Source organism: Apostichopus japonicus, chromosome 8 (assembly GCF_037975245.1).
Source record: "Apostichopus japonicus isolate 1M-3 chromosome 8, ASM3797524v1, whole genome shotgun sequence".
Classification (NCBI taxonomy): Eukaryota; Metazoa; Echinodermata; class Holothuroidea; order Aspidochirotida; family Stichopodidae; genus Apostichopus; species Apostichopus japonicus.
The window spans coordinates 30,454,093-30,472,288 of record NC_092568.1 but is presented as its reverse complement, the minus strand read 5'-3'; the positions used below and the strand labels follow the sequence as shown (position 1 = coordinate 30,472,288).

General features: G+C 36.7%; 2 protein-coding genes across 4 annotated transcripts in view; one reads left to right on the top strand and one right to left on the bottom strand.

Moving 5' to 3' along the window:
- Positions 1-1,323: 1,323 nt before the first annotated feature.
- Positions 1,324-10,424, bottom strand: LOC139971534 (actin-related protein 10-like). Its single transcript, XM_071978096.1, has 10 exons — positions 10,260-10,424; positions 9,413-9,565; positions 8,944-9,052; positions 8,379-8,486; positions 6,850-6,917; positions 5,762-5,874; positions 4,660-4,736; positions 3,518-3,673; positions 2,571-2,772; positions 1,324-2,385 (listed from the first exon to the last, which is right to left on the bottom strand). The coding sequence occupies exons 1-10, from the start codon at positions 10,334-10,336 to the stop codon at positions 2,141-2,143; spliced, it is 1,308 nt and encodes a 435-aa protein (XP_071834197.1). The 5' UTR covers positions 10,337-10,424; the 3' UTR covers positions 1,324-2,140.
- A 1,306-nt stretch (positions 10,425-11,730) lies between these two features.
- Positions 11,731-18,196, top strand: part of LOC139971532 (uncharacterized) — a 44,728-nt gene continuing 38,262 nt past the window's right edge. The window contains exons 1-5 of one of the 3 annotated variants that reach the window (XM_071978091.1): positions 11,731-11,998; positions 12,463-12,623; positions 13,223-13,326; positions 15,876-16,076; positions 17,349-17,500. In XM_071978091.1, the coding sequence (XP_071834192.1) occupies positions 12,463-12,623; positions 13,223-13,326; positions 15,876-16,076; positions 17,349-17,500 (618 nt within the window). In that variant the 5' untranslated portion in view covers positions 11,731-11,998. Of the gene's footprint in view, positions 12,183-12,462; positions 12,624-13,222; positions 13,327-15,875; positions 16,077-17,348; positions 17,501-18,196 lie in introns of all 3 variants that reach the window. The other 2 variants (XM_071978090.1, XM_071978092.1) reach the window with 2 other exon arrangements.

The window sequence follows — 18,196 nt, the reverse complement described above, 5'->3', positions numbered from 1 at the left end:
AAGCCATTTCCTGTTCAAGGGTCTTACCCACAACTCTGGAAACTAACCTTGCAGAATTACATGTAGAATACATACTACCAATGCCTTGTATTAACGTATTACACTATTTGTCCTTGGTATAACCAGTAAAAAGGTTTACCATCCACCCTAATGCGATAGCCACCTCTGCAGGTTGACTGAACAGATAAAGAAGTTTGTAAGCAATAACTGTATCATTTGTGAACTATAGAAACATGTTGTTCAAGAGTGCTTGCTACAACTTACCTACAAGTGCAAATAACAAAAAATAGCAAGAATGAGCATTTTATGAAAAAAATGCACTTTTATGCAGTTTTGTGATCACCTACAATATTAAATAATATCAGTCTGTTTCATGATTAATTGCAAAATTTCTTATTTGTTTGAAGAGTGACTATATCAAATCCAATTTTTCATTTCTGTTCCAAGACACATAAATTCACCACATAATAAGATACAGTTAGTGTATCATATATCAATGTCACTTTATTTATTGATTTATATTTATGTTCATTTTGTTGGATTTGTTTATCGTTTGATATTTAAAATACGTAACTATTTTATGTGACCAGTTCTTCAAGCTGCATGGTAGTAAACAATTTAGATTTATACTGTACACATTTGCCTCACACAGAGATAATAAAATACTCACCTCAGTCGCCTAGAAGGAGCTGTTTAATTATGTTGCTAACAGCAAAATACATACATGGAATAACATTAATATGCTTACCACTTTCATTGGATAAAGGGGGGAGGGGTGCTAGGAATTTTTCCAGATTACAACAGTACTGTACCATGCTAATGGATGAGACACCCTACTTTCTTCATTTTGACCTGTAAATGCCAAAAACATGCAACATACCTAGTGTTAGGCTCCATCAGTTCCAATGTCAAGTATGAAATATCTTCACCATCTGATTACAGATTAGTGGCAATAACCTACAGCTTCTAAGATCTGTATATCCAATGGTCTCATTGGTCATAATATAACCCTCATGTGAGTGTGAACAGGGAGCAGGTAGCTTGTATATCCAAATCAATTTTATAATAACCTACAGCTTCTAAGATACTGTATATCCAATGGTCTCTTTGCTCATAATATGACCCTCCTGTGAGTGTGAACAGGGTGCAGGTAGTTTACAAATCAACTCAATTTTACTTCAAGTTACATCATAGTCATTTTTTCCAATTAAGAATGAATTATGCACTTTAATATGATAGTATTTCTTTCCTCATATTTCTCATATGCAAAAATTCTTATCTTATACCTAACATATACGATATGCAGGAAAAAATGAAGTCTCCAAAGTTTCTGCAGCAAGTTTGAATCCTCTAAATTATGTCTGTTATAAAATAGTAGGATTTTTGTGTACAAACCTGCATCCTTGCTTCTCTCTACAGCAGTATGACCCTTATGTGTAGCATTTTGCCATGCAAGACCGGTTAAATTATGCCCTGATATGTATTTCTTCTTAAATTCCCATCATGTTATTATCATTGAAGAATTACAAATAGCCCAGTAGCTTCCAGCTAGCCTACCTCTATTCAGTACTTAATCACAGTCTCATATTTGCAATATTTATCATCTTACACCTGAAAGAGTGCAGAGTTCCCAGCAGCCTCAGGTATACTTATATAGTTCTTTCGCTTTCATTTAATAAGCTTATATCTCCATACCATTGTACCATTGAAGCACCTACAACCACTGACAGCAACATAGAATCACCACCTCCATGTGGACGAGATCCTTGTAGTTTTACATATGAAGCTTACTGCACATTCAAATACACTCTACTTGTATGTTCTAATTAAGAAGGTATAATGCACATTTATCACATGTAACTTTATTATGATATTATTGATTTCTTCCTATTCTACATCTGCAAGAATTCTCATTTTAAACCTGAAGAAATACAACATACCAATCAGCCTCCAATATATCCCTACAGCTACATTTACTTCCACAGCTTGCATGTCTACACCATTACACCATTGCAGCACCTACGATCCCTAAAGGTTACATTGAAAGGCCCTGCGCGTCATCCTTTAGCCAATTTATATTCCTTCAGAGAATTAACAAGCAGTGTTCATCAGCAACTACTGAAAGTGAGAAATATTCTCCTCATTTCTTGACAGAGGGTGATGACGATGTCGACGATGCTGTTGAGGTACTGGCAGGCGATTTCTCAAGAGATAATTTTCTTAAAGCCTCTAATTGTTTGAAAGGAGTCCTCTCTTTAGGTACCACCTCTGCTTCCTGAACGGCTTCATCTAAAGAACACCAATCCGGTACTTTGCCAGACTGTTTGTATGCATCTCTAGAGAGTGACCTATAACTCAGTATCTCCATGGCTCCAAACAGTGCACCTGATTAACAAGTTAAATGAAGGGAAAGACACAAAGTAAGAGCACCTGATTTAACAAGGTAGACAAAGGGACAGATTGACAGCACTTGATTTAACAAAGTAAAGAAGGGACTGATACTGTTTTAATGTTTAACACCGAGCGCAAAGTCTACTTAGACTGATTGAGGAGCAATGAATTGAACTTACCACCAAGCCATGCTGTGTAATTAGCCTCACATGGAGGGCTGTGGATTTTAAATGATGAGATGGCCAGTCGTTCCTTATAGTAAGGTCGCTCAAGGAGTTCCTTTAATTCACCTATTAATCGATGTGCAAACCCTGGCAGCATTACAGTACCTCCTATCAGAACAAGATTTTCGGCCATAGCTTTCCTCACATCCACTGGACACTGAAAATAGACCAGTTACCAAATCTGTAACTTCCATTAGTTTATGAGTTCAAACATTACCAAAATTCAAAACTGCTTAAATAACACTTAATTACTCTCTGTATGTTTATTTGTAAAAACCCTTAAAAGGTTACCAAACAAACTCCAAATAAGCTCGATATGCAGAATCCTTAAACTGAGGGAGAGATTACTAATTCTCAGAGTTGGTTCCAGAGGGAAACTATAGGAAACAACTTTCAGGCATCTATTTCAAATTTTTAAATAACAAACTGTATATTTGGAATTGCTTTGAATTTATCTCATTCATAAAGAGGCGACCGTGATGAGCTCTTCTCAAAATTCTGTCAGAAATTTTGATGGAATGGTTAATTAATTAATAAGAAGACTTTTGGAACACATTTAGGACCCAATTTCAGCAACAGCTCTTCCTGATCTTTGCAATCAATTTTCAGCGGCCAATAACATCCTCTGAACTGTCACGTCAATCAATACATGTTCTTTAATTGTATGCTTTCTGATTCAAGATGTCAGCTACCAGGCAAACTTTCTAAAGGTATGATTAAACAAGACCATCATCCCATATAAACTCATGCCTAGATTTACTTCCATGTTTTTTCAGCAGTCTTTGCGAGACCTCTTTTCCTGGAAAACAGAACCTATTCTTTGCTTCACATATACATGTGGATGTTGTAAATGATACAACACTCTCTCCAGCTAATTCACTGAAAATTAACCTGATACGTACCTGAATGATAGAGTCTAAGATAGTTGTGGAAACAGATTTTTCTTCCCGGTCTTGCTCAAATAGCACCTCGCAAGCCACTTCCCTTACTTTACCAGAGATTAGAAGTTTGCTTCCTCCATCCAGAGGATAATCCACGGATGAGGGTGGTGGGGGCCACTAATGAGATGGAGGGGGGGAGGAAAAGGTAAGGGTATGTGTTAGGATAAAAAGCAGATATAACTTAACTTGATCCATACAAACACCAACACCCAGGTGAGGTTTGAGAATTTATGACACGTTTTGTCTTGAATGAAGCTACAAATACTAGAAATCCCAGGAAAGGTTGCTGCAGTAATTTCAACTGGAGGACATGTTGAGATATATTTATCATTATCAGCAATAATGATAATTTCCATCATCTTTCAAAATTGGTATTTGTTTGGGAGTTTTTTGTTTTTTGTGTTTCAATGAATAACTACATGCACAAACAGAGACTCTTATCTATTGTTCAGCTCTCTACTCTGCTAGATGTGGCTGAATTGAACTTCAGCACGACTATAGAGACGAAGGCAAAGTTGATGGTAGGAATACAGGGAATGTGTTGGCTCAGCACCTTGTGGCTTTGCAAAATAATATCCTTTTAAAATTAGTGGGAAAGAATCATTACATTCATAGATAAACCTTAATGATTTTTTGTGGTATATTTTGGAGTAACTCTGATGAAGACTTGCAAACTACAAGACATTTGTAACTCTGTGGCCATGGCCCCTATTGACTCTTATGGCAATGATATACACACATGGGTGGCAAGTCCAGCACGACTGAACATTTGTTTAAACCCTGTACCCCCCCCACCCGTCCCCACCAACCCACACAATCTCAATTCTGTGTTGATATACTTGAGTAGTTTTACACAAGATGGACAGACATTTGCAAGTAATTCTCGAGGTAATTCTGTTCTGCATCGCAGGAGATGTCATTGGTCAAATAGGACTTTATCACAAACTTTTAAACATTTTTTAATGTTTTATACTCCTAGATCTCCTATACTCATTCAAGGTACCACCTATCTGGGGATCCACAGCAAACAAACCAGCAGAAACATACACACAGACTGACTGACAGACGTTACTACAGGGAACAGCAAGAAAGATGAAATTTACCTTTGTATCATCATTTTGTAGATTACTTTGTTGTATACTCTTAGCCCTCTCCAGGTTGGTTACAAAACAAGTACGAACTGTTAAGATCAAAAGAAAGAAAGATACGCTTTGCTTAGCATTGAACGATAGTCAACATATATACAAACTAGCACAACTGTTTTTAACATTTTGCCATGTTTGTTTTTCTTTGTGGAGATTCTCAAGGCTGCACTAAAAGGATTGTGCATAATAAATATCCTGACAGCCTCTTGTTTTTGAGACATCTTAGGTCCCACTTAGGAACCTTTATTACTAATACGACTCAGAAAGTCAGAAATGAAGTTTATTTTCTTCTCATTTTTTATAATAATACAATTCTCAGATAGCCTAAAATGCTGTTTGTGACAGACCTGAACTACTGCAAAATATAATGAAATTATGCAATTTACAGTATGTACAAATAATATGAAAATTTGAACAGACAATGGTCTGGACAATGATGCAGAAAATCTGAAAGACAAACAAATTGTTGGCTAGAACAGCATTTGGACCACAGACCTAAAACTTATGAATCCTATAATTTGTGTTCTCCGCCATCCAGCCCTCAGTAACTTGGATGCGATCACTAATAAACACCTTTCTTTGCTGATGGTGCTTATCACACGTCACAATAACTAGACTATCATATGACCAGAGATCACAGCCAGTACTTCATACATCCCAGATATAGGGAAGAAAGGAATTGCTTATGGATTTGGAGTAATGTGGAGCCCAATACTGACTTTGCAAATTTTTAAAGAGCAAATTTCAAAGTGATACATGTATCAATTTGAAACTCTTTGCATGTGTTTAAATACCATCCTAGCATATAATGTAATGGGGAAGGGTAAATTTGTTTTCAAGTTAACACTACATGGAATATTTTGAACATGTGTGCTCAGTGACAAAAATAACACTAATAGAAGCATATTTTATCTACAAATGGGACTTAATCTTAATAACAAGACATTCACGCCAAACTAACTGGGTTTATTAGACTATAGGTGGTCTGAATGTATCTTCACTACGCTTAATCCTAACTTAAGTGATAATCTTTGCTAAGAAGAGATTAACACATTCATACCTTTGATATCTTCGATAACATGGTCTGGCAGGGAGGACATCACAGATGTGAGCGGCTTCGGTTCTCCGTCTACAGTTAATGTTGCTTGATCTTGTAATAATGCTGCCAGATTTCTGAAGATCCAAATAATGAAGACAGTTCAAACAAAAAGTGATTTCTGATCCAACAAAGTAACCAATGAATCTGACAATTTTTTTTTAACAATCCTAATCACTTGAGTAATTTGCTGACAGAAGGACTTTTTCATCCTAACTGTGTAAGCTGTACATGTCCTACTAGAAATCAAAATTTTCTTCCTTTATTATGTAGCCAATGAGCCTAACATAATCGGCAATTTTCAATCCCAATTTCCTGATGCCATCCTTCAAAGCCTTCCAAAATCTGGTAGAATGTGTCATAATAACTATGGATAAGTCTATTTTTCTATATCAACTAGGAATCTTGACTGGGAAGCCTACTGTAGTAACCTCGTGGAAACAATGAACCATTTGTGGCATCATAAACCTGTATCCTCAAAAATTTGTGCATCTTAAAAACAACCCCAAACATTTAACTGTAAATGCTCCCATGAGATGAATGTGTGTCTTCATTCTATACCAGATTCCATTAACCTGACCATGCAGGTCATAGCTTCTTGAGCTGCAATCGGTGCTCCTGTAAAGTTGTAAACAACTGCAAGTCACTGCATATTCATGTTGTCAGTACCCTTAAATAATTACATTCCTTGAACACAATCTTTAAGCAGTCCTAAAAGCTCTGGAAAAGCATGTTATTTTTCAGGTTGCTAGGATGCTGATGCAGATGTGCTTTCTCACAAGTCACATTTACTCTTGTTTCTGCCCTTAGAATGATGTCGCTTCTGTGTAGTCAATAGCCCATACAGTACTGCAACTATCACAATGGGATACTTAACGCCCCCCTTCCAAACACTTCCTAATATAAAGGGATTGATCAACCATAACTTAATCCTGGAAGAGATTATTTAAGATGACAAAAAGTGTATTGATCTATAGCATGTCTTTATAAGTGGGCACATGGTCAGAGTTTAAAAATAATATAACTACTTCTGGCATGAGAAACTTTCTTACCTGTGGATGGCATGAGCCCCAACTGTCACTGTTTGAATGCCTTTGATTATTGGAATTCCCTCACAGATGTAGGAAACAGTTAAAGAGAATGATTCATTTCAGTGTGATATACTGTACACAGAATTAAATGATAATCAGCCAAGAAGATATTCTAATATCACTGACTGAAATCTTCTAAAATATAAAGTGACATATCGAGAAACTCGATGCGAAGCCATACAGTAGTGAACAAGGGTGGTTCCTTGCTTAAGGGCAGGGCAGAAGTGAACCACCTATTTCCGGTGATAAATTTTCTAAAACATAAGAGAAATGATCGAAAAATGAATGAAGCTGTTCAGGTGTCAATTCATCATTGTTTAAGCTGTAATGGTAATTTCAAAGTGGAGATGAGTTTTTTGTGTGTGCATCATAACTTAATACTGGGCTACTATGTTACCAGTTACATGTTAGAATTAGAGATCCTGGTACATTGAACTTGATTTCTTTTAAGCGAAGGAAATAAAATAATTGGCTGACAGCTGTGTTTTTTTCCTTGGTGATATCAGACAATTTTTGAAGAAATTTTGGCTAAATCTGGCTAAAACATTTTGTGTGAAAACTACATAAACTAAATTGGATTTAGGAACGGGATATCAAGAGTAAGTTTTTCTGTTTGCTGTGAAAAGTATTTTTCTGGTGTTTGGAGGTGTTTTTTTTTGTTTTGTTTTTTGTGGGTCATCAACTGGTCCTACTTTACTTGCCATATGAACAAGATACATTACTGGTTAAACGAGTAAATCTGGTGGCAAGTACATGATGTGGATTGTGTTATTTTTTATCTGTAAAATACAACTATCTGGTTTAAGTTATTCAGTGCTTGACATTACAGTGTTTAATGTTCAAACATCTTGAGTGATTAGTTAATGCTGTCAATAGTATGGTACAGTATGCAAGGCCTGTTATAAATTTTCCATTTGTGAAGCAATTTGGCCATCTTGTTTGAGCATGTTATGAAGTTTTCATACAATGCCAGCTATACTATGCCATGTTCATTTGCATTTCATTTCATTTATTTCGTCTATACATAAGAACAATAGAACAAAGTGGTAAAGTATAAACAGGACACTAGAAAAACAATAGTAGTTAATCGAGCTAGCGACCAAAAAATAACAAATAACAATGAAAGAAGGTAACAATTAAGAGTAGAGAAAAAATAAACATGAGATAATCAATACTCAGTCAGCGTAGTTTTCAATTCGGTGGGCTTTTAGTTTGCGCTTAAATGTTACATCAGATTTAACATTTTTTTATATCATTCGGAAGCACTTTCGAGGTTTTATAGCAGTAGTAATTCAAGAGTGATTTACCATGTTTCAAGTGATGTCTGCTAACTGAAAAATGGGTATTATTCCTCGCACTGTTACGAATATTAGTGGAATTACTGGGATTAACAATATCACTAAAGACATGGGGAACAATATTGTTGATATACTTATAAATAAAAAAACACATCTTGAGAACATGAATGTCGCATGTCATTTAAAGGATATAGGTAAAACCGTTGTCTCTGAGTAACCTGCATCTAAGACCAGACCGGTGTTGACACCGAGAGTAAACATCGCTACAAGATGAGATGGAGCAAACAGTATTGAAGGCACCTGTCAAAACACAAAAAAGAATATTTTTTAATTTATTGATATGCATTTCCTACAACTTATTAGTAACCATGTTGATCTTAAAACAGTTTATACTAATTTCAGCTTTACCATTGTCCTGTGTTTTGTGATAATTTGTACCTATTTACTGAAACCAAGTAATTATATTCTGATATGAATTAATGCTTTTAATATCACTCGATGACTTCCATGGAAATTTATTTACCAGTTTACAAAAACTGCTCTGCATCTTTTCATTTGTGTAGCAATTTGACATTTACATAGCATTTAGCAATGCAATGCCACATATATCATTTTTCTGATTCAAATATGACTTAAAGATGAGAAATATATTAACATTTATCATAAAATATAAAAATAAATAATATTTAAACAAAGAAGTCAACATTGTTAAAGATAACCAAGAAGAAAACTACAAAAATAAAAAACATTACTTTACCTCATAGTGTTTGAAAAGCACCTTAGCAACCATCTCTCTGAACTGGGTTGGACACAGGATTGATTCACAGAAAACAACTCTTCTGTCCTTAGGATTAACCAGAAGGTGTCTACAAGTAAACAAACAAAATTAAATTTACAAAAAAATTAGATTGGCCAAAATTATTTGGGAAAACATAACATCATCATGATTGTGTAATTATTTAGTTATACAATCATACCAAAAATGATTGTAGAGTGTGGGATCAGTCAGGGATCGTATTTATAATGGTATGCATCATAGGATTTCAAATGCTAGCTACATATTGATAAGCATTGTACAACTGGGAGAAGAGGTAAATGCGGCTATCTATATACTATAGCCTGAACTGCAAGTACAGCATCAGTTGGCCAACATACAGAACATAATAATAGGCCTTAGTTTTATGTACTTTTGTAGTATACTACAGAATACATTTCAATTCACTTACTTGAAATAAAGAACATGAAAAAATTCCACTAGGATGTCATATAATTCATCTACACTACTGTAGTCCCAAACTCTGACTTCCTTCTTGGTCTTCGATAATCTGACCTTACTCGGCACAAATGCCCATGGTCCAAATTCTCCAGCAAAGCCAACCCTGAAATATAAAAGTGTAAAACAAAGTTTCATTTCAAAGGAGAGACTGAAGTATTTTACTGGTTTTCCTTGATTGGAGCTGTTCACCTCATGTCTGTTCAGGAAGGATGGGGCTCTTGCTTATTTACCAGATTTTCTTTAATTCATTTTGGTGTACAGTAACTTGCATTTTGGTGTACAGCAACAAGAGTTATCTTGGTGAACATACTGCATTAAATCATTCCATGATCACTTTGTGTTTACTGCACACTAAGCTAAGATAGTATGAATAACTTAATTTTGCACGATTTGAATGTTTAGACTGAAGGCACAGACACAATGGCTTGAGTCTCTCACTCAGCTCAAGTCAAGGGTTAATTGTGAGTGTGACTAATAAAGTAATAAATAAAGTAAAATATTGAAGCAACAGCATCATGCATATTCACCCAACAATTGAGTACATAGCAACAACCAAGTTTACATATGACAGAAATATTTAAGATAGGTTTGATAAGTCATTGCCTTACTTTTGGCTCCATGAATAGGAGAGCATGATTTAGTGCCACCATTTTGAGCCTAGGGTCTACATGCAGTGTAGGCAAGTAATATTAATATGTAGGCTAGGTCCTTACTTCAGGTGGACTAACACTAACAGTAACACTACAGCACAGTAACACCAGCCCTAAGCATATTGTAACGGTTAAAAAGAAACGTACTTAGAATAAGCTGCTCCAATGTCCAAAATAACGGCACTCTTCTCTGACCCCGCACTTAAGCCTTCGAAGAGAGGCATTCTTTTCCCTATTACAGCTTTTTTTTAACGAAAAACTAGTTCGCCCTTTTGTTGTTATTGCGACCAGATGTAAGGTATAGCGATATTCTGCTTTTAGCCGATACTGCAACCACAGTTGACATCAGACGCCGATTGTGTAGAAAAGGGCTCCATCGTGAAATTTTGGACTTCAACAAGTTGTGCGCTGCAATTGCGGATTGCTAGCCAAAAAATATTTGCCACTTATCATTGTTGATTATTTCCCAGTCAGTTTGCCGTTGTTCATTACTTATATAGTTATACATAACAATCCAAAATTCTTTTGAAATTCCTTTCTTGCTGCTGTCTGAGTTGTATCGTATTAAACTGGGCGTGACCGATCGATCGAGTCCCTGGTACACGGTATGTAATTAACCCCTAAAAGGTACGGTTATATTGAGGTCTCCACCAACTTAGTGCATAGCGCAATTTTTAGAGCTTGGGGCTCGTAATCCTGAGATAGGTGGTTCAAATCCCGTTCTATCGAAAACCTTCCCAGTCAGTTTTCCGTTAACGTGATTCATTTACCTTTATATATAAAACAAAGTCAAAGTAAATACGTAAAGAACACATATAGGTCCTGATGAAATTTTTTAATACATATTTAATTCAATACAGTTGTTATACGGAAAATCAACAGCAATAATGAACTATGGAAAGCAATCTATCTCAAATGTTATTTTCACAACACATACCGTGAAGATCGATTACAGACCACTCATTTCATGATCATTGCATATATGATCTGTGGCCTAATCTCATTATAACTGAAAACTACAGAAAGTCCTGTTTTTGGCCTCTCACATGACGACAAGAATAATTTGGGTTCACCACCATGGCAAACGTTATATCCACAACATTTCAGCAGGTTTGGACTCTTCTCGTGACCTCAAATGACCTTTAAATTTATGAAATATGATCGCATGTATGAAAACTCACACAAACCACTGACGATATTTCAGTCACACTGAATGAAATAACGAAAAGGCAGTCATTCAAACACGGTTGCACTCAAAAGTGACAGAATTTCGGCAAAACTTGCACGATCACTTTAGCTTAGCTTTCAGCTGAGCTAAAAATTACCATGGTCTACTACAAATTCAATTACAAGGCGGAGAGCGTACTATGATAAAGTTTCTTTTCTTGTAGCTCGCAGTCGACGGTCATTGTATGTACCTAAACACGATTAGCTTTCATTGTTGGGTATAACTTTTTGCAGTTGAAAAGTATGTAGGCTCTGGGTGCTTTGATAGAACAGCTGCTGTTTGTAAGCGCCATATATGGCACTGGTTAATCTAGGATGGCGCTCTACCTTTTCACTTTTGAAAGGCTTTTGATCACGGCAGCAGACGGAATTTAAATGGTGTACCTTGGCATAATATTCCACTGTTTACAATTACAGCTGTGATGCCGTGCCCGGGAAGTTGGAATTCTGAGCTACATGCAGATGGAATTCGCCGAATTCTCTTGATAGAAATAAAGGAATGTACTTCTAATAAGACGTTGAGCAGATGACAAGCACTTGATTCATTATTAAATGGGTCGAAATATTTCGGAATCAACGGGGCGTATACCCAGGTTGCTCGCTGGATTTCTAGTAAGATTAGACCTGCCTCTGGACCCCGGCTACATCAGTGAGCGTAGGTTAGTAAGGTACTCCAAGGAGCCTACCTAACCAAATACCGTAAAGGGTGTAACGTTGTGTTCAGCTTTTGGTTTCGGCTAGGCCTAACATTTCTGCTTTCTTGATAATATCCTGTAACGGTCAGAGTGGTAAGTCGATCACCTCATTACATGTACATGTGTCAGGTCGCCCGCCTCTTTTGAGGTTTGTGATATTTTTGTTTAATTCTGTAAGTACAGTATGAGCTAACTTTAAACCTCATTTTTCTGGCCCTCACAGTATGTATGTTAATTGTTATGTATCACTTTTAAGTCTTAAATTAAACTGAGTAGCACAGATGCCATACTGTGACCTGGGTTTACCTACTCTTCAGTTGCAAGCTGCAATAATCTGTACTTGCAGCACCCAAGTTGTGAGCTAGTGATATTTTAGGCAGATGTAAGTTTTGATAAGCATTACAGTAGCTACACTTCTTTCTCTACAGATGATCTGTTTTTCTGCAAGCCTTCTCCTCCTCATGGGGCTTGCTCAAGGGCTGAATGGTGAAAGTTTGAGTGCAGATGACCAGTTACTCCAAAGAGAGTTGAATTCATTGAATGTACATTTAGATACTATTGTACTGGAATTGAAAGAAAAATTACACAAGTGAGTATATATATACAGTATATACAGTGGCGTAGGAAGTTACTTTTGAGTGGGGGGGCTGAAGACTGATGGCCGGCCTGGGGGAGGGGTCTAAGGGGAGGGGGTGTCCCCCTCCCCTTTGGATTTTTTTGCATTTGCAGGTGGCCTCAGATGCAATTTGGTGCAATATAGCACACTTCAACACCCACTCCATTTTGTAAACTAAATTTTGTATTTTCACCTGGCCTTAGATGCAATTTGGTGTTCCAAATGAGATTTTTTTTCTCATTTGGAAATGAAAAAGGGGTTTTTTGACTTGGGGGGGCGGAATGATACTTCCGCCCCTCCACATTTTTCACTGGGGGGGCTGGCGCCCCCCCAGCCCCCCCGGTTCCTACGCCCTTGAGTATATAGTTAATGCTGGTAGTAGTTGATTGCTTTTCATTTATATTCCACTTCTCAACAAATTCACTCACGCAAGAAATACCTCTTTCTGTGGCTATCACACTGTTTGTGGTTTGTTTGGTTGAAAAAGAATCGATACAGTGTAAAGTACGGTAGATCTTAGTTTACTTATAATATATATATTGTGTTATTTCAATCTTCCTTTCTTATTATAGCCTTAAAGAAAGCAGATCCCAGAGAATAAAGAGAGATGAAATACCAGATCCAGCTAACTTAAGGCATGGATTTGTACCTCAGACAAGTGTAGGCAACAGAGAATGTAAGTTGCAAAAAAATATAAAGTTGATCCTTTCTTTCACTCTTTTATTACACAGTGTTAATTACCAACTATGTTGTACATGTTAAAGGCATTGAAGACTCGCCCCAAACCGTGTGCTGCGCTCTGAAACGGTTTACTTTGTGTTACCTGCATGTGAAGTTTTCTGCTTATCGCTACAAAATGCAGACAGTAATGAAACGTGATACCTTGTTATCTTTCATCTAGACCTGAGATGTCCACGCTGCTATGTACACTGTGTTGTGGGTATTGACCATAGCTGTATGTATCGACTATACACTAGTGTCTAATTACCGACGGTAGCAAGCTGTGTGTGTATTTTCTGGGATCGATGGTGGTGTCTAACACTTCTGTTACACCTCATTTGAAACTAGGTCAGATTACCGGCATGAGACGTTTCTTTGTGCGCGAGTCTTCCCACCCTTTAAGTGATGTCGAATGGGATGCCTTTGCCTACTTTAGTATTTGAGAAAGTGGTCAGATGCTGGGCCAAACACTCTGGTCCATTGGATTGCGACGTTAAATGGTGGTCCCGGAAGCAGGAATGGGAGCAAATTCACACCCCTGCCTCATCCTCTGAGAAAGAGAAGGCTTGAAATAAGCCAGTGTTCATCCATGATCTAACACGGATAGGGTCTCAAATAAGTACTGTAAGGTTTCCTGATCCTTAGGTCTCTAAACTTAAGCTGTCTGTGGCTGATTCTAATACCCCCCTACCCATTGCAGTTTGTTGAAGAATGAAACATTCATAACCATATTGGAGTCACTCTTCTAATGAAAATTTTTTGCTTAACAAATTGCAAACTACCAAGAGCAAGTTTCTAATACACAAATTTCCATCAGTGAAGCTTCTTGAAAACATGTGGTACTGGTTGATGAATTTCTGGAAAATGTCAACTCTTGTATATGAACAATAATAATTTCAGCCAAATTAATTTTTTCCCAACACTACATTGGAGCTTTTGATTTGTAGTTTTCATGTTACAAACCCAAGCACAGACTTGAGCTCAGTTGAAACAATATACACCGACCCTATCAAATGATAACCACCATTTCTATAACAGACACTTTAAAAGAATGGTCCAGGTCAAAATTTCTTTTTAATATGTTAAAGCAGCATTTTGTGTCCTTTTCTATGGTTTTTCTCAACCTCGCTGATTCCACGAGGCCATAACGACATACATAACTAGCTTATCTATTCAAATCTTACTTCAAATGGTTGCATATATAACAGTTGAAAAATTTTCAACTTTCAACTTTCCGTATCTCATATTTTCCGTTGGGATCCTAATAAACCTCGCCCATAATATGATAATTTAAAGGCTATGAACGTCATTGGTCAATACGTAATACAACACCATGCTTGATTGTGTAGATTGTCTATGGCAGTCGTACCAGGGAGCTGTTAGAGTCCAGCTCGCTGGTAGACGTTTTGAATATATTTTTAGCAACGGCTCATAACTAAACCTGCATCTCTGATTGGTTGAATTTAAACTAGTGGGTTGGGGAACTGTATGTGATTAATATTAAATTTGCATTTGGTTGGAGGACACTTTTCTCATTATCTGCAAATGTCCTTAATTACTCGCCAATTAAAGCTTTTGGCAGGGAAAAAACTTGGCTAATATCTTAGTTTGCTGTTTTGTGATTCATATATGTAAAGAACTTGATGGACTTGTCAAAAAAGTGGAAAACGGCGACAAAACGCAAAATGCTGCTTTAAAGAGGAACATAATCTTAGCATTCTGGTGAAATTTGCATTCAATTCCTAGGTACCGTTTTTTAAATATTGACAGTTGAAGTTATGTGATATTCTACCAAAAGTGAACTTGAAGTCATAGTTGCACACTGGCAAAGCAACTAATTCTCTTTGTAAAGGTTTCACTTTTCGGTTTGGTTGGTTTACATCTGTCCTACTGTGCATCAAACATTTTTCCATTTTTTTTTTTACATGAGATAACCTTATATTTCATTAACAGCCTTAGTCCACTGCATTCTCTCCACTTCCACCACTTTAGCATACTTTACCACAGGAATGTAAACAAATGTTTCTTCCATGGAAACTGGTGAATATAAACCTATATTCACTTAATATGCAAAGTAATAGAGTTTTCAGAAGTATGTAAAGTAATCAATGTTTTGTTGTCATACTACAGTATTTACAACTTGCAAAGAACATATTTACACAGAAGCACCAATGCTGAGGAGGGAGGGGGGGGGGAGTCTTTTTTTTATAATTCCAAGTGTCTTTTTTTTCTCTCATAAATGTACTGTACTTGTTTCTATTTGTGTAATGAAGAGGTACCCTTATTTTTGTCTAAAAAAATCTTTTCCCTCATCTCGATTTGAACCTTCTTCCACTGCCTTTGTCTGTTTATTTGGTGGGTCTGGCACAGGTCTGACACCTTACAAAACAATTTATGATCATGAAGACAATATCTCTGAATTCTGGGGTATCATAAGAAACTAGATTGTATGACTGTCAATTATGGCATACTGTATGTGGCGTTTTCTTTTCTTTTTCGTTGCAGCGGTCGAGATTCTTGGTTTCCAGTACATGCCATCCAGGGAGGTGAGGCACACGTTAGCCTTCTGGGAATATTTTGAATACAAAAATGAGGACTTTTTGGTCACCTACAATGTTGACTCGGGTTATTTTCATGTGTATATGTTCGATATTGACCAAGATCCATTTGAAGCAGAATTTCTGACATCAGTTGCCAGTGTTGCAGGTAATTTTTAATATTCATTTGAACTTTTTATAAAAACTAAATGCTACTTTTAACTGTTATTTACGGTACCAATTTGCTCAGTAACTTTAACCGGGGATGCAACCATGTATATTTCTTGGGGTGGGGGGGTTCAAACCAACCCCACCCCTCCTCCATGCACCACTGATGGACAGAATAATAAAAATATAACGTACATAAATTAACATAATATGTATTTATAGTACTAGACAACCTTAACAAAGGGTCTACATTGTTTCAATAGTTGCAAAATGTATCACCAATTTGCATATAAGCACCATTTCATTGAACCTAAATTTCTCAAACTGAAAGAGAACCCCCTCCCCAGATACCTGTCCGACACGAAGACTTCACATCTAAGGCGCCCCTCCATAACTAAAAGGTTGTTCGCACCCCTGGTTTTAACATGCATTAAAGTGAAGTGATTTACCTCATTTGTAATGTACCCACATCATTAACAGCAACTGTCAGTTTCGAATGCCACCTTACCAAATATTTTGAAACCACTATTGCACCACCATGTCTGTTTTCACTCACAAAGAATTTAAGAAGGAATTAGTCAATTCTGAGGGATTTCTTTCCTGAACACTTTCCTTAACTAGCAAAATTCAATTTTTTCATATTCATTGTTAGTTCATCACCTCCCCCCCCCCTCCCCGAAACAAGCACTATAGCTAAATGTTTATAAGTTGAAAAAGTAACTATCCTCCTGAAAAAATATCAGGTTTATTGCCAGATGGCTCCTATGGTAAAGTTAGGTTTAAGGTGATTGAATTTGGTAATTATATTTGACAATGATTTTGCCATAGCCACAAAGTATTGTCTTCCATTGTTCCCATAGTTAGTAGTACCATGGATAAAACTGTAAAATTCAACTTTGATAAGATATAAATATCTTTTTAATCCATCAGTCACTAACTCAAACACCCAATCGTCTTTCTAAGGCCAGAAAACAATATATCTGAATTTTTTTAGAAGTACCAAGAGGTTAAAAGGAAACCCAAAAGTTAACATCAATATCCAGACCAACTTATATACATTATTAAAAAAGTTGGAAGGATTATTCTTGATTACATATGATTTACATGTTATGAATCCTCCCTTCCAACTTAGGCAGATGATTATTTAAACCCTCGTCATCATTGTGAAGAATAATTCATATCGTGATCGTGCATTACCTGTAGTTCATTTTCTCGACGATTTGCCTTCGTTCACTCAAAGTCCACTATCCTTCACTATCTTTATTCACTCCAGTTGAAGTAGAACATGTCAAGATTTTCGGGTTGCCTTCCAGAACTCAACCCATCGATAGATATAATATCATGATCATTGCTCTGTACACAAGGACAGAAATACAACTCTACTGCTTCCAAGAGATTCAGAACAGCGGAAATTACTCTTTGGAGGTGAGAACTGGTGGTACAGTTGGAGATGTATGTATTTTAGATCCTCCTGCAAGCAGGAACTCGGGAAGAAGCCATCATTGGCTTATCAAAGCCGCAAGCTGACCAAAGTCAGTCTCTTAGATTCATATTTAACATCCATGATTACGAATTGTCAACAACTCTGTAACTGGACGACATACATTAATCTTGAAGTGACTCAAACTTGGGACCTTATGATTGAAAGACACCAGCGTTAACCACTGAGCTAACACTCCTACAGAGATCTTGAGGATATTCCAGTAGCAGAAGTGGAATGCTTTTATAACATTCTGGACATTTTCTGCATCTAAATAGGTCCAAGTCACATCCTCTTAGCAATTTCTATGGCGATGATCATGCATTTTTGTAAATTTGGTGGGTATTTTTGTGAATGCTCCTGGCAACAACAGTGTGAAATGACATCATCATCTCAAATTCAGCTGAAAATGTGATCGTCTATTTTTGTAATGTTTAACTTACTTGTTCACAGAGGAAAATAATATTCCTACAAAACTGTTGCATTTTGATAAAATTCTAGATATAGAGAACCTGGACAGGGCAGCAGGCAATTCAAATGTATCAGGGGTTTCAAGAATAAAGTAACAAGGAGATTATGATAGAAAATTCAAACTTTTAAAGAACATTTGGAGACCACCAACTGTGATCAGTCCCAGGGGA